Genomic DNA, 26,372 nt, shown 5'->3' on the forward strand with positions numbered 1-26,372 from the left:
ATCGATGGTCAATGATGGTGAATGATGGTGAATGACGGTGAATGATGGTGAATGATGTCTAATGACGGTGAATGATGTCTAATGATGGTGAATGATGGTGAATGATGGTGAATGATGGTGAATGACGGTGAATGATGGTGAATGATGTCTAATGACGGTGAATGATGTCTAATGATGGTCAATGATGTCTAATGATGGTGAATGATGGTGAATGATGGTGAATGATGGTGAATGATGGTGAATGATGGTCAATGATGTCTAATGATGGTGAATGATGGTGAATGACGGTGAATGATGTCTAATGACAGCAAATGATGCCAAATCACATAAATACAAGAAAAATATATAGTCCGAATTGGCAGTTTGGTGCATATAGAACATGAACGTATTACCGAAATTTTTTGAAAGCTCCATGTTTGCGTCGGTTTGCGCGTTTTTACCGCAAAAGTTCCACGTAACCTGATGGCTAAACGAAGCCGATGACCCCCATTTTATATTTACATATTTTATACTTATAGCACGATTTACTTTTTTCATGTAAAATTTTAAAAATTCTGACAAATTCTGAATATTTTGCCATCACTTTTGCAGTACCCATTTTGGGCACCCTGTGTTACCTATCACGTGACAGCACAGCGCGCTGAATTCGAAATCAGTTATTTCTTGTCGAGATGTTTATATTCTCCTTTCGTAGCTTTTTTCTACTTTAAAGCTTCATATTTGTCTTGATTTCTCAATCCTGGTATTCAATTGAGCAATGGATAAGAAGAGAGCTTCTTTAGGTTTGAATCTCAGTTCAAAGAAGAGAACAACACCAGAAAATGTAAGTCGTTTTTGAAGATTTTATGCTTTTCACGTCTTGGCTTGATGCAAATATAACGTTGAATCTTTATATGAGGGGATTTTTATCACGTATTTTTCTCTTGATCTCAAGTTTTTAATGTAAGCAATACCCTGAATCCCAGTTCGAGAGATGAATAAAGTTAGATCATCTACCTAGAAACACAAATTCTGACTGTTATGATCAGGAAAGACGTTGAAGACAACGATGGAGCCAAAAACATGATCAAACTTGCCCGCGAGAAAAATAAAATGTGTAATTGAAAGTTTGAAAAACGTGTTACAGTTTTCTCCATTTATACTTACTTATATAATTTGACTAATTAATTAAGTATCAGGAAGCTTGAAAACATCTTGTGGTTTTTGTTTTCAGAAGGTTTTTTCTGGATTTCACTCTCCAGTCAGCAACAAGAGTACGAGTCTTTATAAGAATGTGTTGAAAGACAGTGTTGGAAAACAAGCCAGCAGTCACTCCAAAGTAAGGTTTTCCCTAGGTGATAGCATCAAGGAGAGCCCAAGGGAACAAAAAAGGAACGAAGAGTTTGATTTTCATTGTTCGTTTGAAAGCGACGAGGAAAACAGTCAAAATATTTCGTTTTCTTGCACACAGCCAGTCAGCCAAGATGCCATACTACAAGGTACAACCACTACCTGCAATAAATAAGCAGATGCCCTATTCTTAGTGGTTAGCGGCCCTATTCTTAGTTGTTTTAGCGGTAGGGGAGGGGTGAAGGGGAAGGAGAGGGAGACCTCTCAACCCTGTCCCCTCCCACCCTAATAAAAAAGTCTGTTTGCAGGCCGAGACATAGTAGGCAGTAATTAAAGCTATATTTCATATCTGTGTACCAGACAACTTCACTTGAAACTGTCTGATACATTGGCTACCTTGCATGGATGATCCATTCAACGAATTAATTTACACACAAGTTGTAAATTAGATAGAGACCTTTAGCAAGATGTTCTTGTTAAAGCCCCGCAAACTTCAAACTACAGTTCGACGTCAGGTGTTTTTTTGTCATCATGTCCAGTAATTGAACAGCCATTATTTTAGCCCTGTAATGCTATTAATAATATTAATAGAGCTCAGCCCAAATAATTCCAATTTCCATCCATGGGGGCAGTATGGGTATTTTTTGGTACTACACAATATACCCTCCTCAGACCCTCCCCACCCCTTGGAAATTCCAATTCCCTCCATAGGGGAGGTATAGAGGCTTTGCCCCATCACATGGTGGCAACCATGACAGGAGCCAGGAACAATTAAATCTGATCTAATCTGATTAACATGAGAAAAGATTCAGTTTCCCAGGGGATAACGACTCTATTGTTGTGCCCCCTGTCATGGTTACCATCATGTGATGGTCCAAAGCCTCTATAGATATTTTCAGCAACAAAACCATATACCCTCCCCACCCCTTGGAATTCCAATTCCTTGTCATAACATGGAGGTGATATTGGTATTTTCTGGAAGTAAAAATAAAATTTATCAACACCTTGTACTACTTAGAATGATCTTTTGTTTAAAACCAATTTCAGGTGTTATTGCTTATATTGAGGCCAGATCAAATACTGAAAACAGATTCGAAGGAATCTCAAAGCAGATGGAACTTCTTGGTGCTGTTGTGAGTAAAATTTATCTTTACTAGACTTCTTTACCTTGGGCCAAATGTTTTCCCATTTCAGATCCCGTGTCATTCTCTTGAAAATATGATTCTTTGTTTGAGTTGTATCCAAATGTTTCTTCTCATGCGCATCCCTTAAACAAAGAAATGATACTCTAGGGAATGACATGTGATCTGAAATCAGGAAACCTTACACCTTTAAAATGTCTTGCTCTACATCATGAAGTAAATACATATTATTGTTATATAAGGTATATGCTGATTGATTGGTTTTGCTACTTTTTAACTATGGACAAAGATTTGCGCTTGCTCAAAATCCTTTAAAATATTTCATTAAACCAATAAGCTATATTTTTATCTTTGTACAATTTCAATATACTGGAAAACATTCTGGTAGCTTGTAAAAAACTCAAAGAGAAGAGAAATAATGAACTGTTCCTCCTATTAATCTTGCTTCTCTTGTGCTCTTTGGCTGCCAGCACGTTTATATCACAGTATACATTCCTGCAATGTGCACCCACGTTTTGTATTGAAGTGTATGATTCAAATGTGAAACCATTTTAAGTTCTTCAATACTGAATAATTACGTGTTGGTTATGGTATTTAGTTTATTGTTTTTGAATACTGTTTTTTAGGTTGTCAAAAAGTTTATTCCAGAAGTAACTCATGTGGTATGTATGTTAACTTTCTTGTTTGTTTTATGTGTCATAGGAATCGACAGGTCTCTTTACCTTTGGCAATACTGTTTTCCCTTTTCAAACCACATGTCATTCTCTTGATAAAAAGATTCATTGTTTGAGTTGTATCCATATTTGTGTTGCTTTTCATGTGCAACCGTTAAACAAAGAAATGATACTCTAGGGAATGATGTGTGGTCTGAAATGGGAAAACATTAAGCCCAAGTGAAAGAGGTATATTTACTTTGTCATCTTTAAATTTCATAGTCCTCTCATTCAACCTAACCCCCCCCACACACACACACACAATAATGAATATTATTAATCAGACTCTTCCACAGACTGTGGAAGAGTGTATTTAATAATATCTATTAACCAAGAACACCTTCAAAAATTTAAGTGTCTATTAGTATTGCCGCCCCTTCCCCAATCTGCGAAACACAGCAATCTTTATTCATTATTATTTTTGGAAGAAAAAAAAAAAGAAGAAAAGGAGCTTACAGATAGAGCATCGAAAAACTGCAGTTAGTTGTATGAGTTTTGAAAGCTTTGAAAATGTTGCAAAAAAAGTTGAAAAATCTAAAAATAGTTGCTGACCAGTTGCTAGCGCGCCAAATGATATTGCCATCTAAGAGCTTGGTGAAGCATATTTTTCTAATTTACCTTTAGATCTTTAAAGACGGCAAGAAATCAACTCGAGAGAAGGCCTTGAAGAAGGGAATTCATCTGGTCAACGTGCTGTGGGTTGAAAGCTGTCGAGAATCTGGTAAAAGAGTCCCCGAAGACCTCTTCCCTGTTGTTGACGAAGTCCACACGCCACTCGTAACAGGGAAACTTAAAAGAACCAAGTCAATGCAGCCAAGAGCGTTTGAAGATGATGTCAGGAACAGTGCTGGTACGTGGAGGAAACAAAGGGAAGGGAAGGAAGGAGGGGGGAAGGAATTGAGGAAAGACCTCTGTACTAGAACCATTCTCAATCACATGTCGCCAAGGAATAAAAGAAGATTCTCATGTACTCACGTTTTAGACAAGATGAGTGACGTGAATTAAGATCGGTTCGCGTTTGAAAATACAGCGCTCATCGACGAGATGGGCTAATAGAGCGGCGAAGAGCTTACGTCAGCTCTGTATCGCTTTTTCCCCTGTATATATCCTATTTTTATCATTTGAATTGCCTAAAAGCAAAGTTATGTGTTGTATTTCCTTGTCCTTGCCCATGTAAATTTTATAAAACGAAAAAGCTGGATCAAGCCAACGCCACACATACCAACGTGCGCACGGGATGTTAGCGCTTTGTGATTGGACAACACTAATCATTGAAGGAATGTTCCCAAATGTACATGGAAAAACATCCTATGTTTACTTTATTTCTCAAGGCTATCACTATTCAAAACAAAGGTATTACTGTATATTGTATATTATTTTTGCCATTTTGCATGCATTTTACAGAGCGAATCAATCGTAAAAGACAACGAAAGATCGCATCAGAAAGAACGCCGACATCAATTTTATCACCTTTGAGTAAGTTTTGTTTCTTGTTACTTTCTAGCCTTGTTGAGGTTAATCTTGAATCACATTTTACCTTTTCCTTTTCTTACACTAACATTTCCTTTTTCCATTGATGTGTGAAATGGCCTGCAGGGCTGCCAGCCCCTGAAGTATCCAGATCTGGAAAATCGATACGGAAGGGGCGTGACGTCGCCGAATGAAGGGAGGGAAGGAAGGAAGGAAGGAAGGAAGGAATGAAAACCCAAGAAAATCCATATTCCATTGGCGTACCTAGCAAAAAAAAAATTGTAATATCTGGAATATATAAAATTATCCGGAAGATTTAGGGCACTGACCAGGATACCAGGAGATGGGTCCAAAATCCTGGGTCTGATTTTGATAAAGATATGCCAGCTCGGCATTACTTTACATCTCACCTCCTGACATTAAAAGGGGCAGTCTCTTCACACAATGCCTTACCATATAACACACCTTATCACCTCACCTTGTCTCACTTCACCTATCCTCAGCTCACCTCACATCATCACACTTTCCACAATACACCTTACTATATCACCTTACTATATCACCTTACTATATCACCTTACTATATCACCTTACTATATCACCTTACTATATCACCTTACATAAACTTGTACACCTCTCATCAGCTTTCCCTTACCTCACTGCATGTCCCCTTGCTCAACTCAACATACCTTACCCTTACCAATCGTTTGCTCTATTCTTATTACTTCTATCATATTAACAGCTCTAAGATTATTGAGTGAAGACTCACCTGCACCTGCTAGTCCTGTAAGTAACATTTACAGAACCATACTAGTCTTTTAGTACTATTTGTCTTTTATTTTGCCAAATTTTTAGTTGTTTTCCATCACAGTTTGACCAGGACCCAGTTGTACAAAGGGTAGATAGTGTTGGATAAGCCAATGCTGTTATCCAATAAATTTATCACATTTTATGTTGTAGCTTGTCAGCTCATCCATGAAGCATGTTCCAGATACAGCAGTATATTCTGAGCCAAACAGCCCTGATCATAAGGATAGAGGTAAATATTGCGTGTCTGTTATTGCAAGAACAGCCATCCATCCATCCATCCATCCATGCCATGCATGCCATGCATGCATCCATGCATGCATCCATGCATGCATCCATGCATGCATCCATGCATGCATCCATGCATGCATCCATGCATGCATCCATGCATCCATACATCCATCCATCCATGCATCCATCCATCCATCCACCCACCCACCCATCCATTCATCCATCCATCCATCCATCCATCCATCCATCCATCCATCCATCCATCCATCCACCCATCCATCCGTTCATGACCTACAACAAAAATCTCAAATATAAGATCACTTTTTGTCAATCAGACTGTAACTAAAAGCCGTTTTTTTCAGATTCAAAAGAAACAGAAGTCCCAAGCAAAAGACTAAATTTTGGTAAGAACGTTTTTGTGAACATTAATATATTTGAAGTATGTTGGATTTTCAACAGAAATATATTACTACTTAAAAACGTTATTAAAAGACAGTCTTGTGCAGGGTTCGAAGGAGGTTTATCAAGTTCTTTCAAGATCATTATCCACGAGGTCACTGAGGGTCCTCATAGATGGCAGGAATTACTTGAGCTGAAAAATTAAATTTCTGAACTGGTGCAACGATTGGGATTTTGGAAAATTATAGTTTGGGAAGGGATTTAGACCCCTCTTTAAGGATCTTCCAAGACACCAATTTTGAAAGCTTTTGTCTTTTCAAAAAAATCAAAGTCTTCAAAATGTTTCCCAACAGTTGACACTCCTCTTGGCTCACCATTATCAGCTCCTGTCAAGACCCCTGTAAGCCCCAAGACTATCCCCACAGATATTCTACAGACTGGTAAGTGTCATTACATCAAATAACACAAACTATAAGAATTAGTTTATAGAACCCTGAAACAACCTCTGAGCTTGTCTAAGTCAGGGCACGGTTAACTAAAAGATCGAACCCTGAAACAACCTCTGAGCTTGTCTAAGTCAGGGCACGGTTAACTAACAGATCAAACCCTGAAACAACCTCTGAGCTTGTCTAAGTCAGGGCACGGCTAACTCACAGATCGAACCCTAAAATAACCTCTGGGCTGATCTAAGTCAGGGCACGGCTAACTCACAGATTGAACCCTGAAACAACCTCTAGGCTGATCTAAGTCAGAGCATGGCTAACTCACAGATTGAACTCTAAAACTACCTCTAGGCTGATCTAAGTCAGGGCACAGCTAACTCACAGATCGAGTTGGAATCTACCGTGTTAGGTTTTGCGGACGGAGGAAATCCAGAGAACCAATTGAAAAATCAAATCAAGGGAGAGTCCTAACAAAATCTACTCACATGTGATGCAGAGTCCAAGAATCAAACCTGAGACCCTAGTGGTGAGGGCATTACCGATAAACCACCCTTGATTTGCACTATTTTCCCTTGAATATTTATACAGCTTCTGGACCAGGAAAGAAGCGAAAACGATTACTGTCTAGTAAAGACAGCACCCCAAAGGAACCTGATGAAAAACCTCATCAAAACAAGAAAAGCAAACCAGCCAAAACCCCACACGAGAATACAGACGTTTTTACATTTGATGAGGAAGAAGTTCCCGATGTTAAAACGAGTAAACTCAAAAGGACTCGTAAACCAAGATCAAAGTCTACAAGTGGTGTAGAGACTATGATTGAGGAGGAGTCTTCGTGTGCTGCACGTGAGGATGAACTAGAAAATAACTTGCCAGGTAGGTTAAGGCGTAGATTCAGCTTCATACCACAGACTGGTATGGATTTTCTAAATCCAAGTCATATTTTTACCGAGACCCACTCTTCCTATGACGAGAAAGAGAATAGAAACAATGTAAGACTTTCTTCTGGGTGAACAAAAAGATGTTTGAATCTTTTTCTGTCTCTAAAGGGTTTTTTTGCACGTTGAAAAGTTTAGCTGAAATTCGTGTGCATGGCGAGGTTTACGTCAAGTTGTCATGGAACTTGGCTACCAACGCCGCTGCCCGTAACGTTCAGCTAAAAAGTGCCTTCATCTGCTTGAGAGAAGAGCTGATAGCTATGCAATAATTTTTGTGGTCTATTGTTTACATGAATAGTATGAATTAATGCGCGGACTCACGGTGCAACAATACACGCAATATTGCAGGCAGGATTGCAAGAAGGATCGTTTTCTACTTCAGCAACATTGCGTGCAACAAATTGTGGCGCGCTATGCTGCACCGTGTGTCCGTAGCTTTAGCATACCAGAGATTCTATTCAATTCTCTTCTTCCAATAATTCTTTGCTGAAGATTTTATCTTACAACGTCATATAAATAGTATCTACAAATGAATGAAATTCAATAAACTTATGATTTATAATTAAAGCGTAATGCGTCATTTGACCCGCAATTATAATATGGGATAAGAGAGCAATGCAAAAAAGTAAGTATAAGTATACCTTAAAAAGGGAATTTTGGGTTCATAAACGTATAAAAAGGAAATTGAAAGCCCATGCCATTTTAAAACTTGCCAAGAAAAAAATTGTATAAATACCTGTACGAAGTGAGTATCGAACACCGGGTCCGGTCTTACCAAGGACCGGTGTACAAACAGCGTAAGCCAGCCACACATTATGTCGGGTCCGGTCTTACCAAGGACCGGTGTACAAACAGCGTAAGCCAGCCACATATTATGTCGGGTCCGGTCTTACCAAGGACCGGTGTACAAACAGCGTAAGCCAGCCACACATTTTGTCGACCTTAATCTGTCATTTTAAGTTTTATATGTAGATAGTCTTAAATCATTCCCAAGGGTATGGAAAAAAACGAGAAAAACGTGGCCGCCATTTTGGTTGATATAACAAAAGAAACCAAGGGCAAATCTTTTGTTCGAGTCAACCAACATGGCGGCTATGAAAACCAGTTATCATAGTTAACATATTTTTTGTTTTTTAATAGCAAACAGCCTTGCGAAGAAGACCAAAGGAAAAAGAATCTCGAGCTCAAAGCAAGAAGACGCACAACTCAAAAGCACTTCGGGAAAAGGTTCAGGATCGCGGGACGTAGAACGGGATCTGGATAATTTAGTTTGTGCTACGGGCTTGTCTGATTCGGGGGTTTCGTTCAGTGAGGTGGAAATGCAGGAGAAGAAGACCAAAGTATTAAAGAAAAACAAGAGAACATCCGAGAAGACAGAAAAAACAGTCGGTGAAGTCGTGAGTACAGAAGATGAGAACGAACTTGAGGACGTTGGTAAGAAAACTGAACCACTTAAATCGAAAAAAAAGACCGAATCTATAGCTAAGAAAACGAGTGACACTAAACGAGGCAAACAATCTGTATCTAAAAAGAAAAATGAAAAGAAGACAATGGAGCTAACGAGGGATGAAGACAAGAAATTACCTGGTGATATATGCAACACAGCAGAAGATGACGACGGGAAGAAAAACGATGCGAAGAAAATGAAAGCTAAACTAGACAAGAATGACTCGCGGAGGAAGAAGATGTATCGTAAAAATATATCAAAAGTTAGTGATGATGAAGATGATGTCATTGATGATGATGATGGTGGTAATGACGATGACTATACTGGCAACGGCAAAGGAAAGTGTAACTTTAGCAGAAAGAAGCCTGTTCGTAAAACCATTCCTAACACTGATGATGAAGATGATGTCATTGATAATAATGATGATGGTGATGACGATGATGATGACAATGGAAAAAGAAAGAATATCTTAAGGAGAAAGAGGTCTGTTCGTAAAACTATTCTGGACACTGATGATGAAGATGAAAATGATATTGTTGATAACAATCATGAAGATGGTGATTATGATGATGATGACGACTGTAGAAAAAAGGACATCTCACGGAAAACTAAACCTGTTCTTAAAAAGATCTTTGATGACACTGATGATGATGATGATGATGATGATGGCAATGATGACCGCAGTACTGAGGATGATGGCGATAAAAGTGATATCCACGATGGTGATTATAGCGAAGAAGACGTGTCACATAAATCGAACGAGAAGCAAAATAACGGAAAGCAGAAAACGAAAGAAAAAAAAGTAGTCAGAAAAAAGGTAAATTTATAAATCACTATTATTTTGGTAATCACTTCTAAACTCCTGAATGGATTCATTTATCTATTCACTATTCTCGAATAAAAAACACAAGGGTACTGTAGCGATATTTGACAGCGTTCTCTCTCGACCCCAGAGCACTGTCATTCTTAGTGCGCATGCACGAAGAGGTTACGTCGAGCATGCGTAGTAAGAATGATAGGGAGAGTGGACGGCGTTATTTCAAACTATGCGCCGTTTAATTTGATTTAGTATGAACTTATCAGTCATCAATCTATTATTTATCATTTTTTGTTCCCAGCCCTCACGGTCCTTGGTCCTTACCAGCATGCACTTCAGGTATGACGTCGTTGTCGTTTTTTTTTTTTGTTTGTTTGTTTGTTTGTTTGTTTTGGTTTAATTCAATTTAGTCTTTAATATTGCATTCTTTCCACCTTTGATTTTCAAATTCACTTTCTCTTAGGATCGCAAATTAGGTCTATGTAAGTCTTTCAATTTTGTTTTCAATTTTCATTTGACTCATATTTTTGATACTGTTTCTTTCACTACTGATCGTGGTATAGTGAACAAGACATAGTAATCTCAGTGGTCCGTAAGCTGGGTGGCTTCTACATCGCGGATACGGTCGGTCCCAGTACTACGCATGTAATCAGCGGTAGCCCTAGACGAACATTGAACGTTCTAATGGCCATCGCACAAGGCAACTGGCTAGTGTCACCTGAATGGGTGAGTAAAAACCACATCCCACTGACGGCAGAACTGCGCAAAACCAAAGGAACCTTTCGTTAGGGGTTCCCATGCTAGATACATACTGCGCATGCTCATAAAACTGACTTGGGGGGGGGGGGGGGGGGTAAATAGCGAGTAGCTGTCAAAACTACATTAAAATTGTACTTTTATGCAATAATGTATCGTTCATGCTACATAATTATAATGTTGGGTTTTGTAATATTTTCGTTGAGTTTCATGAAGAGGTTTTGATGATGGTATGAAGATGATATATTTTCGATGTCATTTAACGCAGGTTATGAAGTCTCTGGAGACAGGTTACTGGGTGGACGAAGAACCGTACGAGCTAGCTGATGCCTTTCCTTCCGCTCAGGTGAAAAAACGGGAAAAAATGAAAGCATGAGAAATGGGAGGAAAGGGATAAAGATTGTCTTTATATATATATATGTATTTTATCGTGATCCTTTTTCTTACCTAATGACTTTTGATTCTGGTGTCATTTATGTACTTATCTTGTTCAAATTTCAGTTAAGTCGACTAGAGCGAGTGAGCTCCGGACCTGATTATCACCAAGAACTCTTCGCTGAAGTTGATCCTATTTTTGTGTCTGATAATACGTCACCACCACGTGAAACACTCATTCAGCTTATCACCCTTTGTGGCGGCAAGGTGAGCAACTGATGTTAATAAAAAACTAGGTCGAGTTTGCATTACAGTACATTGTGGTTATGGTATTGCTGGCTTTCACTTCACTTCATTTCCTGCCTCGTGCGGAATGTTCATCAGCTGAATCGCAAGTTTTAAGTGGCATTCATTGAGGTTGACAGCACATGGTGATCAGTGTTGGACCAGATAATGAGATTCAAAGACTTTTATCAGCTGAGTGAAACCTGAATATACCCTAAATTAGGATATATTTAGGTTTCACTCAAGTAAAGCAGCCTAACAATGCACCGCAATGCGAACTCGACCACGTTTTTCCCTCAACCTCGGGACGGCTAATAGGCCTCTTTAGATGGTTATAATGTTTCTCCCATTATAGACCACTCGTCATTGCCACATTTGCTCCTTAATTTTGTACCATAGCACCTACCTATCTACCTAACTATTTATATATCCTATAACACTCCAGATCTTTTTTCGTTTTCTTGCTTAAGATCTGTACATCAATCAGAAAAGCTGGCGTTGTTGTTGGAACCATCAGTAGAAAAACCAAGACAATCAATGTTTCGGAGCGATGGGTATTAGGTGTGTATGTTGTTGGTCTTTTCTTTTTACTTGTTCAGTTTGGTTGCATCCATTGATATCGTTTATGACGCATTAAGTCTTTTTATTGCAGTTATAAATTCGAGAATACTTCTCTAAATACGTTCACTCTACATCATTCTGCGAATGATAACAGTTTTATTATTAACTGGAGAGATCTTATCCTCAATGGCAACTATAATTGCAGCCTCGAGTCTTCGCTGTAAATCATAACGAGAGTCTTTTAGCAAGCCATAACCAAGGCTAAACCATCATGTTTTACCTATTGTAGTCAATACTCTCTTGGTATAAATAAAAACAGAATACTTTTCTTTACTTAAATTTTGTCCAGGATTTCAACAAAGTAATGCTCTATTCACTATGAAGTTTTCATTATTCAGTAAGACAGTATGTTTTGAAATAACAGTTAAAAAGGGAGGTTGCCAGATGTCTAGAATTTGGACTTATTGATCCCAGATTATCTCCAATCCTAATATGTACAACCATAGAATCGTATCTGTTCTATTTCTTTCCTCCACTTTTCCTCATTACATTATACTTGGACGTTAATCCATAATCTCTCGTTATTAAATCCACAGATTCAATTACAGAGCACACAGCGTTGTCCTTCGATCCTTACGTATTTAACCCAACCAAGTCTAACAGCCCGACCTTTTAAAGTTTAATAATCTAAATAACATAGATAGATGAATAGTTCAATGGGAGCTATTTCTGGACTAGCTGAAGTAGTTATAAAGATACAGAAATCTAATTCTTGCAATAAATTATTATCTTATAAATCTTATTATCATGATTCCCAAATGGCTTCCCTACTCGAACGTGATTGGATGGTTCGTATTTTTATGCTTTATGATTGGATCAGAGCAATGGAAGCCATTGAAGAGTTATGCTTTGTCTTGTATCTTGTCAATGAATATTAAGCTGGATTAAATTAATTGCAGTGAGTTTTAGCGAAGATTCTCTCAAAATCGACGATTCTGGGGCTTATTATGAAGTTAGATAGTATTTTAAATGTAAGATATAAAAAGTTTATAACATCATTAAATTGATTACATAGCTTGCAAAATATAATTTTTAGCTCCTCATCTTTCAAATTGTGGTCGTCAGTTGTAGAGTCCCGAAATATCCAAATCTACTATATTTTAAAAGATTTTGTATGTTGTATAATGTTAAAATAAAGTATATATGTCGATGTAACAAAACATAGTAGTTTTTCCTGACTTTTTACGAGGGGGAATTCTGCATTTTGTTTGTCGAAAAAGGGCGGCCAGTGAATAAGAATACTTGCTTTCGTCTGTCAGTCGTCGGCGCCGAACAGTAGTATTCACTACGCATGCGTCATGATCGGAAAAAATTTAACAATTTGAAAGCATTTGGAACAAATCTTTGAAAATTAAAACAGTTTTCCATTTGTTTTCTATTAGTGTGTAAGCTTTTTTTTTTCATGTACGTGTCTTTAACATCTTGGTTATTCTATCGTTAACGTTTGCAATCACTAAGTGTCTTCGAGAAGCTAAAATATGGATCCTTATCAAGGCAATCTTTTGACATGGTTTCTGATTATAAGCTATTCTTTCTTAATCAAAAACTTGTGAGCGTTAATACTAGGAATCTATAAACAAGCTCCCGGTCTTGAAAGATACGTTCCTTGCAAACATCCTCCGGGAAAATTCTGGATGTTCTGTTCAACGTCTTGCATGGCGATGCCGTTGAACTATAGAAATACACTTAAAGTAACGGAATTCATAACGGGCCAGATAAAAGAGTTTTTTTCTCAGTCTTTGAAGCCTGAGGCAGTATTTTCTAATTCAATTTCACCGCCTAACTTAGCTTTCAAAGCATCATATAATCCGGCTAGAAATTTTGGAGTAAAGTCCTACTAGCTAGGACGAAATCCAGACCCGGGGTTTCATCACGACCCGAGCGAAGGTATTAAAAAACAGTACGAAATTCATCCACAAACTCTTTTTCTGTTCAGTACCTTTCAAGAACTTCAATTTTAGACCCATATCGTTAAATTTCGTCCCCGGCTTGCATAGTACCTAAGAACGAAGTCGCCATACTTCTTAAACTGTGGATGAAGAGCTGATGGTGAATGTCGACAAATGATTTTAACCAGTGTTATACTTATTAGCCGTTCTAATGAGGGCAAGAGGCTATCTGATTAGGAAATGAAGCAACCAGCTCTACGCTCCTGGCAAGTTTTATGACGATTCTAATTCCATGGCTCTGTCAAATGTCTAGGAAGTCTGTTCAGGATTTGTTCGATGGGATGACTAAATGACTGTTTTCTGCTTTGTAACTTTCATTTAGCTGGTGGGATTTGTGTCGGCCCCGCCTCGATGATCAACCATATGTCCTACGAATGTTTTGAGAATAGAGATCTGCGTCGCCAGCAGCTTCGTTAAGAAGAAATTTAACAAGTAAAGGTATACTTTACCTCACAGATTAGGGAAACACTCGAATTTATAGATATTATCACTATTTAGAGAATGTGTTTGAGTAAATGAGGAAAAACATGTATGCTTAAATTAGAAGCATTTATGGTCAATATCAGCTAGAAGCTTGTTCGTTCGTATTCACTATGATGCTCGCATTCCTGCTATGACCTCTAACTTTGAAATGGGCCGGGTAACAATTGATTCGGCATGTGAAAACATAATAAAGGATATGTATTCTTGTCTATTGACTTGCAGAAAAGATTTTGAACAGACACTACAGCTAAGTACGATATCGAATCCCCTCTCTCTCACAGTCCTCTACTTCGACAAAATTAGCATCACATCTCCCCCCTGACTTCAGCGCCAGTGTTACACAAGTACCACAAGCCATTTTAGAAGATTATTAACTCTCGTTTGAAACAGTATGCTGCTATAGGCCAAGGTTACTGCTAATTTAAAAGTAACCTTTGCATGCTTGAGCTGAATGAGACTTGTTGTACAACTCTTGATTTCAATTATGCAATCAAATCATAGAGAAGTGTTGATGACTGAGGTACTCATCCTGCCTGCCTTCCAGAGCGGTTTAGCTAGTGTGTAGGCAGTTTGCTTTACATATACGGTGTATTAATGAAACTAGAAGAGCATTAGTTCAAAGGGGGCGACTATCTAGGAGAAAATCAAATTCGTATTTACTTTCCTATTGCTGGTTTTCAATCATTCTCAAGGTAGCGGAAATAACGAAAGACACGACGGCCATGTTGGATGATATGACAAGAGAGACTAATGACGATTCATTTGTTAAATTCATCCAACATGGCGGCTGTGAAAACCATTAATAGGACCCCTCAAAGCAGCTCAATTTGAAGGGCAAAACAAAAGAATTTTCGATCTCATGATAGTTTGGAAACCTATTGTTTTGTACTACTATTAAGCTGCTTTGACTTCACATGCAATGAGGGGTCTAATCAGTGATTGGGCAAATTAAGGCTCCAATCATGAATTCTATTACGTGACTACTGCCGCTTCCTAGCCCAAACAACCCATCATTACCGCATGGAAATGAGTGAACTATTCCCTAAATTTCAGGTCCAAAATCTATAATCATACATTCACACAAGACTTTGAATATAGTTGATGTTGTTATATTTTATTTCATCATTATCGTCATTGTTTTTTAAACGATTCCCCCAAAACATATCCCACCATTATTATTATTCGTCTTCTGTGAGTCAGCATTACAGTTTGTTGGTCGGGTCTCTTCCATGTTCGAGGTTTATTTTTCTCCCTCTGCAAAACCCTAGATCAGCCCAGAGCAAGGTTGTTTTAGGTTTCGATAAAACTAAGGTTTTTAAACTGACCCGCCCCTCATTAGCTTGAGCCATCCTTTCTCTGCCAGTATATTTCGACCTCTCCCTCTTCCTCCACATTGAGTGTAAACCATGTTGTATCACCATTAGTGTACGGGTTATCTACAGTCCATTGAAAGGTTATTCATTTGATCGACACAAATATTTTAAAAGTAAAGAATCCATGCCATGAATATTACTGAGATAGGAAATCCTGCTATGTAAACAGGAATCGAGAAATACAAACACTAGACTCGAAGGCTGCCACACGTTTCCTGTTATCAGTTCTGTCAAACTCTCCATACAACCTTGTCTATGTTGTTGGAATTCCTTCACTTACTGACTACCTTATTTCGCACAAACAGACGTCCTGGTCATGCACTGAAATCTGGTTTTAACTATCGGGCGACTATTTCTGCAACCAATTCAGCTACTATATAAGACGATGTGTGTGAGCCTTGACTTTATTTGATGAAAGATTTCTGTCAACGGCGATCCTAAACTTCAGTCGATCTGTCCTCCCCAAGGGAGGGAGGGAGGGATACATCAACTCCAATGCGTAGACTTTTATGCTACACTTTTTAATACATCAAACATACTAAATACTTTCAGAAATAACAATCCTTTTTGATAGTTTTCCGATTATTTAAGCTGCAATCTTGTAGTTTTTTTACTTTTATTTATTTCACGCTCCTGTTGCTTCGTAACGCAGTCACGCTATGCAATACATTTACCAAATCCCCTCAACCAGCCTCTTGACAAGATTAATTGTGGGGGCGTGACGATGGAGCGTGCTAGTAAGACCCGTCTGGATTTCAAAATAGCCATTCCTTTACAAAGAACAGTGGTGGCAGAAACACGTCCCTGCCTGTACAAGTCTTTGGAATCTCTCCCTACCATATACAACACGCATTACTCATATTAAAATCCCTTTAACCTGACTAACAGATTTTACTTCACTTATCGTGTCTGGAGTGTATTTAAGTATGAGGAACGATTATTTTGGTTTGTAGATGTGTTTTACAAATGCGTGAGGACGGTGCAGCTGCAAGGCTGGGCTGTGTCGGTGTCTTTTTGGTTTGGCTGAGTCGCGGGTTCATCGAGATAATTACTAACAAACCTAAAACATGCATCTTTTATCAATCAAACCCCGCCCCTGATCTGGAGTTCAGTCAGCTGCGAACAGCATGAATCCAAACATGTTTCCATCGACGCAAATCTGTTGAATACAACATGAACAAGAAAGAGCTAACTAAAGACCAAATTGCCCTAAAATTTGTACAAGTATCAATGAAAGACTTTTTCTAAAAATCATTTCATGAGAGAACCTAGAAAAAAGTGTTATAGTAAAAGAGCCCTGTTTGTTGTATTAAAAACTATTTCCTTTTGCGCTTTGTCTCTTGCATCTGGAAAAGAGAAATCCTACTGCTTGATTCCTGTGCAAGTTTACTCCAAGCTATGGGTGCTTTCAAAGTCTTTATAGGATTATTCTTCTAATGAAAACATTCTGTCCATGGATTGGGCAAATGGATGCTTGAGGCGGGACGACTTAAAACTAGATTCGAGGAGTTCTGTGGATATATCTTGATCTTATTATCACTGAGCGAGCAAATGCTTAAGGCCCTCTTGATGACCTGCTAAGCTTCCGTTGGCCGACTTTGTGCCTTTAACTTAGCAGATGGCGTTGCTCAGTGAAAAGAAACATAACATACCCCTTCTTAGACGAATTTCAACCCTTTTGGATGCTTGTATGAGGCAAAAACCTTTGTTAGGAAACAGAAAACTCTTAATTAATATGAAGAGTTTTCGAGAAAAGTGCTTGTTTGGTGTCTTTTGAGAAATGAATTTAAAACCAATCACTTTTAGGTTGAATTCCTAGAGTGTCGCTTGGCCTGACAACATGCTAAGACTCACAGACAGGGATCGACATTCCAAGCGCATTTTCCATGAAATAGGTTCATTAACTAATGTCCTGCCTGCATTGTGACCAACCATCAGGTTGGCGAGTTATTTCAGTGCATCTTCTAATGATCTAAGAGGCGACGTGCGATAACATTTCCTTCCCTAGACCGATACTAACAGTCCAACACCGAAATACACTACACAGAAACTTTACATCTGTTGAACATACAGATCATAGACACCAACTTCCCGGCACTTTAGATACAAATTCCATTTTAAAGGAACAAGACAAGACGGTTTAAATTTTACTGAAGGAGTCGAAGACAACTGTTGTCCAGTCGGTCCAGTTGTCACGTTGGCGACTTCAGTTTTGGCGCCAAAGACAGCTCTGAGGGGCTGATGACTGGTCAGGTTTTGGCGCGTAATTGACCTGTTGTCACTAGTATTTGAAAGCGAATTATCGCTCCTAACATCAAAACCCTGCAGATGACGTTACTTCAATGCTCTTTTTTCAAGTCCAACAAAACAGCCGTAAGGTGTTTACACGTGTTTACACGTATCTATCAGCTATTAAATCTTTAACAAAAATGAGTCAAGCTCATAGGAAAACGTTGGTGTTTAATTAAGCTCTCGCAGCGGATGCTAGTAAATCTGTCTGCCCTTGCCGCGAATGGCCCTGTTTGACAGAAGTAGATACAAACCCCTCGTTCATTGGTCCATCCTGTGCTGTCATTGACACTGTACAAACGGCCGTGTGACTTTTCAAAGTTGTTTGCCAGACGTTGCTTTGATCGTGCATGATTGGTCAAGGTTTGTCACCAAGTTTACACAGCTGCATCAAGAATTTTACTAAACAGCAACAGTGGATAAATAGCAGAGTGAACCTCTCCGTCCGCCACATACCTTTACTCTGTACACAGCATCTGATACACCACAAGATCTTCAAATCCTTTTCTCCATTGAGTACACAATGAAACCACAATCCAACCGGTCCAACTCGAAACTAGAAGAGTCCCTCAGAGCTACTCTCCGATCAGCATCTAGTATAACTCGTCGTAGACTTCTTGGAGATCTTGAAGAAGGTTGCTCTCACAATATGAATGCTTACTATGAGCGCCTAAAGAATATGGTACCATTTATTCCCCTGGAAAGAAGAGTTAGCAAAGTGGAGATCTTACAGTACGTGATTGACTACATACAAGATCTACAAAACGCACTAGAGGCAAACTCGTCTTTACGCTCTCCTACGTCACCTTCTAGTCCGAGCTAACAGAAGACCACTCACTTCTATTTCACTCAATAAGTCAATAAATAAGGTAAGGTGATTTATAAGACTTAGAACAAATTGGTATAAAACGATGACTTGTGGGATATATTCCTTAAAGACACTTGGATACAGCGATATATCATGGTATTGAGTTTATGATCATCCTCAAACAAAGGCAGCAAAATGAGCAATCACTGTCTAGGACAAATTTTGAATATCAAAGTCAGTTATTTAAAATCTATTAAAAATCTATCTTAAGTTTAAACGAGAATAGCATTGGTTTGTGTGTCGTTTTATCCTTAGCTGTCTTATAGCACTAGTCGAATATCGGCTTCCTTTGGGATCACACATGTCTGCAAGTATAACTGACTAAATATGAATTCCTTGTAGACGACAATTTGCAGAATTCAGATTGCTTAAGCACTCAGAGAATCGCATGCTCCTTTACCAAGTTATACTAAACAAACAAAAAGAATAATTCCTTTGACGTCAAAGCTAAATTCCTATATAAGTGAAACCATGAAAAGATATGGTGTGAATTGGACGAAAAATGTTCTTAATGAGAGAGTTATGTATTAACCAACTTCTGCAGATTAATAAAATGGGTATAGTAGATGTAGAGCCTTCTTCGAATAGGATGATATTTATTATACGAAACAACCTGTGTTATCTCAGATAATATGAGTCGAAGAAACTTGTCTATACTCTTATACAGAGGTGATTTATGTATTGCACACGAAATATGAAAAAAATAATAAGTCCGGCATTTTAGCAGAAACACCATTCTTTTCGTATGAGCTGAATTACGATGTCCGTCTTGCTGTCAGTACCTTGGAACAGTTCAGGAGCATTCACTAAAGACAGCACTCAGTTAAATATTGTTGTTTGTTAAGCTAAAGGTCCTTCCATCAAGGGTACTTGAAAAAGCTTGGACAACTCAGGCTTATCTTGAAACTTTGAAGAAAAAACACAGGAAATACTTGAGCAAGTTTGTCTTAGTCTCCAGATGTCTTCAGGCGTTTTACTTTCTGTTTCTTAGTGATTAAGAACAAAACAAACAGCCCTATTTTTCTTTGGCACAAGGAGTAAACTTTTAACGCTTTCATTTTTTAGCATTATTTTGAATATCCCAGCATTTAATTTCGTGTCTTTTTTTGTATTTTTCTCCACAGATGTAAGTGAACTGGGAATCTCTGGTTTTTGTCTTTTGGCATTGATAATCAAGATGCAAGCGAATGTATTGTGTGCCACAGCCCCTAAAGATCTTTCAAGACGTAAAAAAATAGGAATGTAATGAACAGAGGCCTGGCAAGAACGGAAAGCATCAACATAACACTAAACTTATTCCACGGTTACATCGACCATTCACGAAATTCATATTTCTGTGATTCCCCATATTTTACTTTCTTTTTTTTTTTTTTTTTTTTTTTTGATTTTCAAAAGTTTTTTTATTTCATAGGACTCTGTTTATGGAGTCGACTGTAGATTTGGCGCTCTGTTCTAAGAGCCTAGTGAGCAAATGGTTGCTCAGCTCTTTCAATCGGTGATTACACATCGCCAAGTCATTTACCATTTGGAAAAGTTATCAAGGATTTTAGGCAAGGCTTGAATCATATCCGTAGTGGCTGGTTTTGGCAGATTAGGTTCACAATCTGTTAAACTCCCTGTGGTCAGGAAAGCTATAACTAGCAATGATCTTGCTTTCTGTTCACTATACGAGTCAAGAAAGATTAAGCCAAATGTAAATAGTTCTAAGAAATAAGCTTAATTTGGGACCAAAAAATGTACAATTTGTTCTATTTCTGTCTCCTGTCAAGTAAAACGTGTCGTCACGTTGACAGAGGAAATATTCACCAAAAGCATGTTCTGTTCAATCTATTTCAGGCGTCAAGTAGACACGACTTCTGCTAAAATACTCTTGTCGGACCGCCTATCGCTTACTTAAAGAGTATAACATCTTTTAAGAACATTTCAATTCTGTTATCCCAGTTGCACGGCCGACGCATTTAAGCGCACAAACACCTTTCCTCAGAACGACTTTTCCAAATGCTCCAAAGACATCAACTCGCGCCTTATCGATTTTAACCGACTGGCGATCAGTCTTCCGCATCGTGTTGGGATTCAAAATGGAATTGTGTGAGGTCTGTGCTGACTAAAGAACCGAGATATATAATTGATTTCTAATTCGAATCCACGGTTACAAGCTATTAGCTTCGTCATTAGGGTAATCGATTTTTCAGCTGTATAAGTTAGCACTTGCGGATCGGTCGAATGATGGAGTAGCGAACTTTTAAAACAACATTTGAGGTAGTTTAAAAGGGGCTCTTGTTACAGGTCAACCATGGCGTTGAAAGCCAATCGTTTTGATCTCATCTCTCAGCGCTTGGCTTTGTTTGGAGACAACCGTGTTGCTGCATGCTACGCGAGTTATCTTAAGCAACATTAGACACCAAAAATATTGTTATTATTTTTTAAGTCAATGCTGCGATATGAATTCCTTTGGAGCTCTTTGGATCTAAAGCAACTCTTTTCCTTGAATTCCCCCCTCTATTGACGTGAGAAGATACTTTTGACATGCATTCGTTTACACACCTGAAAACAAAAAAAATAGCCCAAGGGGGTTGGATAACTCAGGTTTAGTGAATAGTTGTGGCAGTTTTCTATTAGCGATAGACTTATTACGTCAACACACCTGTAGCTAATATGAAAATGTCACGCAAACCTTGCGCATCTGTGCCAAAGTTGTGCGCTTAAAGAATACAAGTTTCACAAGAAGCATTGTCCATAACATGGCTTGTCAATCAATTGAAAAGTTTCTCCCTCAGTGATAAGCAGATTTCTCGCAATTGCCGTTACTAGAATCTCCCTAAAGCTCTTTTTTTTTTTTTTGACTTGTACTCATTTTATTGAGTTTCTATTTATAGGTTATAGGTTCTGGCGAGTAGGATGAGCTTTCGATAGAACTGCCTTATTTCTGGAGAGCAACGCAGTCACCAAACGCATGAGGCACTATATAACTCTGTCAGCTTTAAATTTCATTTGACGGCACGCTGGTAGGTGAACGAATTCGGTATGAATACTGCTTTCCAAACGTTGGTCCACTTTTACTGACTCACACGCACTACTACAAGACTCAATGTCCTATCCGTACAACTCTCAACTCACAGTTCAGTCTTAAGGAGTAAGAAAAATTGGAGAACCCGAAGAAAAATCCTCGTGGCAAGGTAGAGAACCACACATCAAACAAACTTATGATCAACTAACATGTGGTTCAGTCGAGAATCGCGAACCAGCGACCCCAGCCACGGACTACCAGCAGTGAGAGACAACTCATGCCACCCAACGCACTAGGCAAAAACCATGCAACAAAATGTTTCGAAAACATTTACGCGCTTCGCACTCTCTATTTCTTCAGTGTAGACCGTTAAAAGGGATGGTCTGTCGTGTTTTTGGAAAACTTTAACTGAATGACATTTATTCTAGAAAATGGGAAATTAATTAGGGATTCAGTTAATTAACTTAAGAAAAGAAAACCGAAATGGATATTTTAAAGAGAATTTCACCAGTTTTTTTAGTGTTCGCAACTCCTCGAAGACATTCTTAATTCGTAACACCTTCAAGCTTCGAATTCTACGCAAGGAAACTCGAGAAGGCATTTACTACCTTGTTTTTATTTCTAGAAAAGGGTTCTCTGGTGACAATCTACTGCATTCCGTATCTGTACTGCAGATGTTTGTATCTCCGTCTGTTATAAAGGTCGGAATTTTAGAAGCCCTACAAGGGTCTTGTTTAGGGATTATAACCACATAACTGACCCTTCCATGTTGAACACAGGGAAAACAGATTTCCCAACAGTCCCCTTCACAGTTCCATGTGCCATCTTGAAAGGTAGAGGTGCCTTTCATCGAAGCAAGACGAACGGTGAGCTTGCAATGATAGAGACATGTGAATAATTGTACGAGGTGTTAAAAAAGGTCTCTATCATTGCAAGGTCACTATTCGTCTTGCTTCTATGCAAAGGCACGGCTACTTTTCAAGATGGTGCAGGGAACTGTGAAGGGGACCATTCTCTTACCCATTTTCATATTTGTGTCGAGTGACCCTATCCTAGTACTTGTCTTACCCAGGGGTTTCAAGGGTCAAGGATCGTAGAATGCTCCAGTAAATGAGCAAAATTCTCTGGCCTAAATAGAAAATTTGTAAGAGGTTCACTTAGACTCTACGGCTAGTTCATGACCTTCTCATATCATTTAAAAAACTGAATGAAACCCCGGTCAACCATCGCAAACAGTTATTTCATTCTTACTTTTTTTCACTTTCCAGTGTCCAGGTATAAAATCTGTTTCCTGGATGAATTTCAAATTTTAGGATTCTTTCTCCAAAACCTTCAATTAGGGCCATTTTACAAGGGTGTCACTAGGTATATGGGTGGGAGAATACGATTTTGATGGGATTGATGGTAAAACTGTAGGGCATCAAAATGAGAGAAAAAATTTGGGATTTAGGATCAAAGTTTTGTATGAAAATTTGGGATTGATAGAAAGTAAAAATACAATCAGAAGACCATTTCTATTGATGGAATTAGGTATCAAAATGAAAGTGAGAGTAAAAAATTAATTAGGAATTACAGATGAAAACTTGGGGGAAAAAACTGACCGAAAACCTCTATCGCCGATGCTTGATGCTTTACCATAGTTTAAGTCGTATTTAATCAACTTCTTCATCTGGGTTAAATTTCTTAACATTTTTTAGTCTTGCTTCTTCGAGTTTCTCTGGATCTGCCAGATATCCACGATTCTCTACACTCGTGTAGAATGGCATCAACTTGGACGAAGGTTGGGCTCTTCGTGGTACATACTTTCCTTCAAACTTTTCGGGTTTTAGTAACACTCTTAATCCAAGTTTGTTATAATGAGCACAGGTAACTTTACCTCCCTGTTGTTCTATTGCTTCTATGGCTGATTGCGATGCTTTACTGACTTCAAGGTCAACCTTGGTTTTGAACCACGAAGAGCCCTAGGAAAGAGTATTAATTTTGTTATCATGGGAGTGTTCTGTCAATCATAGAATGACAATTTTTCCCAATTTGTTATCACCCCATAGAAGTAGTTTTACAATGAACAATGATAAAAAACACTAGGAAAAAAGCAATATCTGAACAGCTGTCAATCATAGCCTGACAAGACAAGACAGACATGTTTTTACCCTTTGTTCCTCCCTCCCCTCCCCTACCCTCTCCCATAAATTTGAACCTTGAACCTTTAAAACATTTTCATTCACAGCTCAGTAAATATTCACCATTAATCACTTTGTCTTTGGTGAATAACTGTTAAAGAGGGACATAATATTAGATATTTTACTCACTGTTCCCAGTAATTTAACTCCATCCTGTATCTTCCCTACAGCTCCAGCTCTCCATAAATGGTACATTGTGATTGGTTCGGCAGGGTTAATTCTCTTACTGTCTATTAAATACTGTAGTCTATTTAGGTTCAGAGGCTCATAAACTTTCTGAAATCTGGATTTAAATACACAATTAATATGCATGAAAGAAAGAACATGACATTTTTAAAGCTTTTTGAAAATTTACTAGCTGCTTCTATTTTCTCTTATCAAACAAAATCATTTCCTGTCAAAAGAGAAAATGTTGTAATGTTTTGTGGAGGAAAGAAACTGGGAGAACCTGGAGAAAAAACCTTTAATCAAGAGAGAGACCCAGAACATTTCGAGTCCAGGAATCAAACCAGAGTCCCCGGAGCTGAGAGGCAAGCACAATACTGCTACACCACCAGTGATTACCTTGATTCGCACTCTTGACAATAAAGAGAATAACTTACTTGTTTTTAAAGCCATGTTTCGGTATTCTGATATAGAATGGCGTTTGCCCTCCTTCAAATCCCAACCTTGGTTTTGCACTTCTTTGACCTTGACCTTTGTGACCACGCCCACATGTTTTACCACGCCCTGAGCCAGGTCCTCTTCCTTTACGGCGATGCTGTATAAGGCAAAAAGTATAACTTTTATAAACATAGTTTGGATTCATGTAATTTAAATTATCATAAAATTTGGTAAACTTTTTGCATGATGTTAGAATATCGTGTTGATCGACTCCTAATTAGCTCTTGGTAATGCAGTTTGAATGATGCAGTCTAATTAAGGCTGAGCTCTGGGACAACAATACATCCCCTCCCCCCTTCCTCCTCCGACACATACTGCACTGTTAATCTTATATATGACTTTACATGTAACATTTACAAGTTTACTAAATTTTCAAATTTTCGCGCCCCCTTTCAACGGAAGGTGCTGTTCTGAGCATTATTTGGGGATTGATATGGAGGGACAATCGATCATGAAGGCATCTTTTAGCGTGCTTTTTGTACTGAATCTCATTCTAACAGACAATATCACCTCCAGAAGGTTGTGTTGACATTGTCTTATCTTATTCAATTGGATAAAAATAGTAGTTGAATGAGAATAACAATAATTTTAACTTACTATGGCAGAGAGCCCACCACACATCGTGCAAGAGAAGTCATTCCACAGGCAAAAAACAGTTACTTAATACAGACGAGAGTTTCAAAGCTATGCTTTATCCATAAGGAAGTATCATTCTTACCGTTATAAACGCCTCTGGGATATCTCTAATGTTGTTTAAAGCCACTCGAGGAAGCTTTTTTATAGCAGTGATATTCTTTTGCACATAACACGCCGCCATTTTGAAAACACGTGATAACACAGGAAGCCCAGTCGGAGATAAATTTTGCTATTCGATTTTCATTATTCCATTATTTTAGCTCTTAATTTTATTGCTGGCTGTCTGTTAATTACTCTAAATTTCTACCAAAAGTTTCTTTATGGAAGTAAAAAAAGCCTTCTGTCAAAGTTTCTCACAGGATAATAAAATAAGGTGTAGACATTGATCCCTATTGAGTTTGCGTGTAAATATACATAGCGTTTTTCTTTCTCAACGCGCATCCCACATGGAAAAGAGTGGCCATGAATGGTTAGTCGTTAGGGACACAAACGACGTATTAGGTCTGCTGGTCATAGCAAGGGGTTAATCATCTATGGTCTAGGGGCCGACTAACTTCTCCCTTTTAAGCTTTTGCCGAGCTTCCTGACCAGGCTGTAATTCCTCCCGGGGATAGCGGTGTTGGGGTCGAAATCTCTGGCATAGCCGTAAATGCTTTGCGCTGCTATACGACGCTTCAGCATTCGGGTCTGGGAGTATGGTCTTCGGTTATTTTTATCCAACTAATAAAGAGAAAAATAATTTGAAAAAAATTCTTCCTTGCAAATGAGTTTTTAAATGCTTCGATTTGGAATATTCTAAGGTGTGCATGCTCGTTCAAAGTTCAAATTCAAAGTTCTGTAGAGTCTCGTCTTCACTGTAGCTTTTCATTGTATACTGGACTAAATATCTGAACTCCACAACTAGACTCGTTTTCTCTTTGTTCTTCCTTGTCCTTGAATGATACATAGTTTTCAAGATACGTCTATGTCTTTAATAACGACACCAGGTTCTTGTTCACTGAGCAAGAACTTGGTATCGTTATTGAAGATGTAGACGTACAGACACTCGATTGCCTGCAGAGCGACCGCTCGGTCTAAACAGGGTTGTCCATCGGTGTTGTAGACTAGCACTCCAGGAAAATTTCTTGGCTTAAGATCAGTACTAGCAAATC

General features: G+C 38.4%; 2 protein-coding genes and 1 long non-coding RNA gene across 4 annotated transcripts; 1 reads left to right on the forward strand and 2 right to left on the reverse strand.

The window, feature by feature from the left end:
- The first annotated feature begins 706 nt into the window (after positions 1–706).
- On the forward strand, positions 707–12,900 carry LOC116287302 (uncharacterized). 2 transcript variants are annotated; one of them, XM_089033108.1, is made up of 18 exons: positions 707–823; positions 1,214–1,478; positions 2,377–2,462; positions 3,098–3,133; positions 3,809–4,034; positions 4,589–4,660; positions 5,397–5,440; positions 5,615–5,693; positions 6,055–6,096; positions 6,445–6,531; positions 7,123–7,410; positions 8,613–9,736; positions 10,038–10,075; positions 10,300–10,462; positions 10,761–10,838; positions 10,994–11,134; positions 11,623–11,713; positions 12,310–12,900. In XM_089033108.1, exons 1-18 carry the CDS (start codon positions 758–760, stop codon positions 12,387–12,389), a joined length of 3,006 nt encoding a protein of 1,001 aa, XP_088889234.1. In that variant the 5' UTR covers positions 707–757; the 3' UTR covers positions 12,390–12,900. The 2 variants fall into 2 exon arrangements, with proteins under 2 accessions (XP_088889234.1, XP_088889235.1); XM_089033109.1 differs by having other exon boundaries at positions 745–823; positions 1,217–1,478.
- LOC116287303 (uncharacterized) lies at positions 4,477–14,154 on the reverse strand. Its single transcript, XR_004196058.2, has 3 exons — positions 13,713–14,154; positions 5,424–5,675; positions 4,477–4,918 (listed from the first exon to the last, which is right to left on the reverse strand). It is a non-coding gene; the product is annotated as an uncharacterized LOC116287303 (long non-coding RNA).
- An 8,188-nt stretch (positions 14,155–22,342) lies between these two features.
- On the reverse strand, positions 22,343–25,417 carry LOC116287285 (uncharacterized). The gene is made up of 4 exons (XM_031693950.2): positions 25,304–25,417; positions 24,525–24,682; positions 24,052–24,205; positions 22,343–23,703 (listed from the first exon to the last, which is right to left on the reverse strand). Exons 1-4 carry the CDS (start codon positions 25,400–25,402, stop codon positions 23,395–23,397), a joined length of 720 nt encoding a protein of 239 aa, XP_031549810.2. The 5' UTR covers positions 25,403–25,417; the 3' UTR covers positions 22,343–23,394.
- Positions 25,418–26,372: the final 955 nt, after the last annotated feature.

Source organism: Actinia tenebrosa, unplaced genomic scaffold (genome assembly GCF_029948245.1).
Source record: "Actinia tenebrosa isolate PJP-AT-01 unplaced genomic scaffold, QUT_ActTen_1.0 PGA_scaffold1__47_contigs__length_23844297, whole genome shotgun sequence".
In the NCBI taxonomy this organism is placed as follows: Eukaryota; Metazoa; Cnidaria; class Anthozoa; order Actiniaria; family Actiniidae; genus Actinia; species Actinia tenebrosa.

Bases quoted from the DNA above. Each gene is read 5' to 3' on its own strand.
- LOC116287302 (XM_089033108.1), top strand. From the start codon at position 758: ATGGATAAGAAGAGAGCTTCTTTAGGTTTGAATCTCAGTTCAAAGAAG. The intron at 6,097-6,444 runs GTAAGAACGTTT...GTTTCCCAACAG, and splicing joins AAGCAAAAGACTAAATTTTG to TTGACACTCCTCTTGGCTCA. The intron at 6,532-7,122 runs GTAAGTGTCATT...ATATTTATACAG, and splicing joins CACAGATATTCTACAGACTG to CTTCTGGACCAGGAAAGAAG.
- LOC116287285 (XM_031693950.2), bottom strand. From the start codon at position 25,402: ATGGCGGCGTGTTATGTGCAAAAGAATATCACTGCTATAAAAAAGCTT. The intron at 24,206-24,524 runs GTAAGTTATTCT...ATTTAAATCCAG, and splicing joins AAACATGGCTTTAAAAACAA to ATTTCAGAAAGTTTATGAGC. The intron at 23,704-24,051 runs GTGAGTAAAATA...ACTCTTTCCTAG, and splicing joins GAGTTAAATTACTGGGAACA to GGCTCTTCGTGGTTCAAAAC.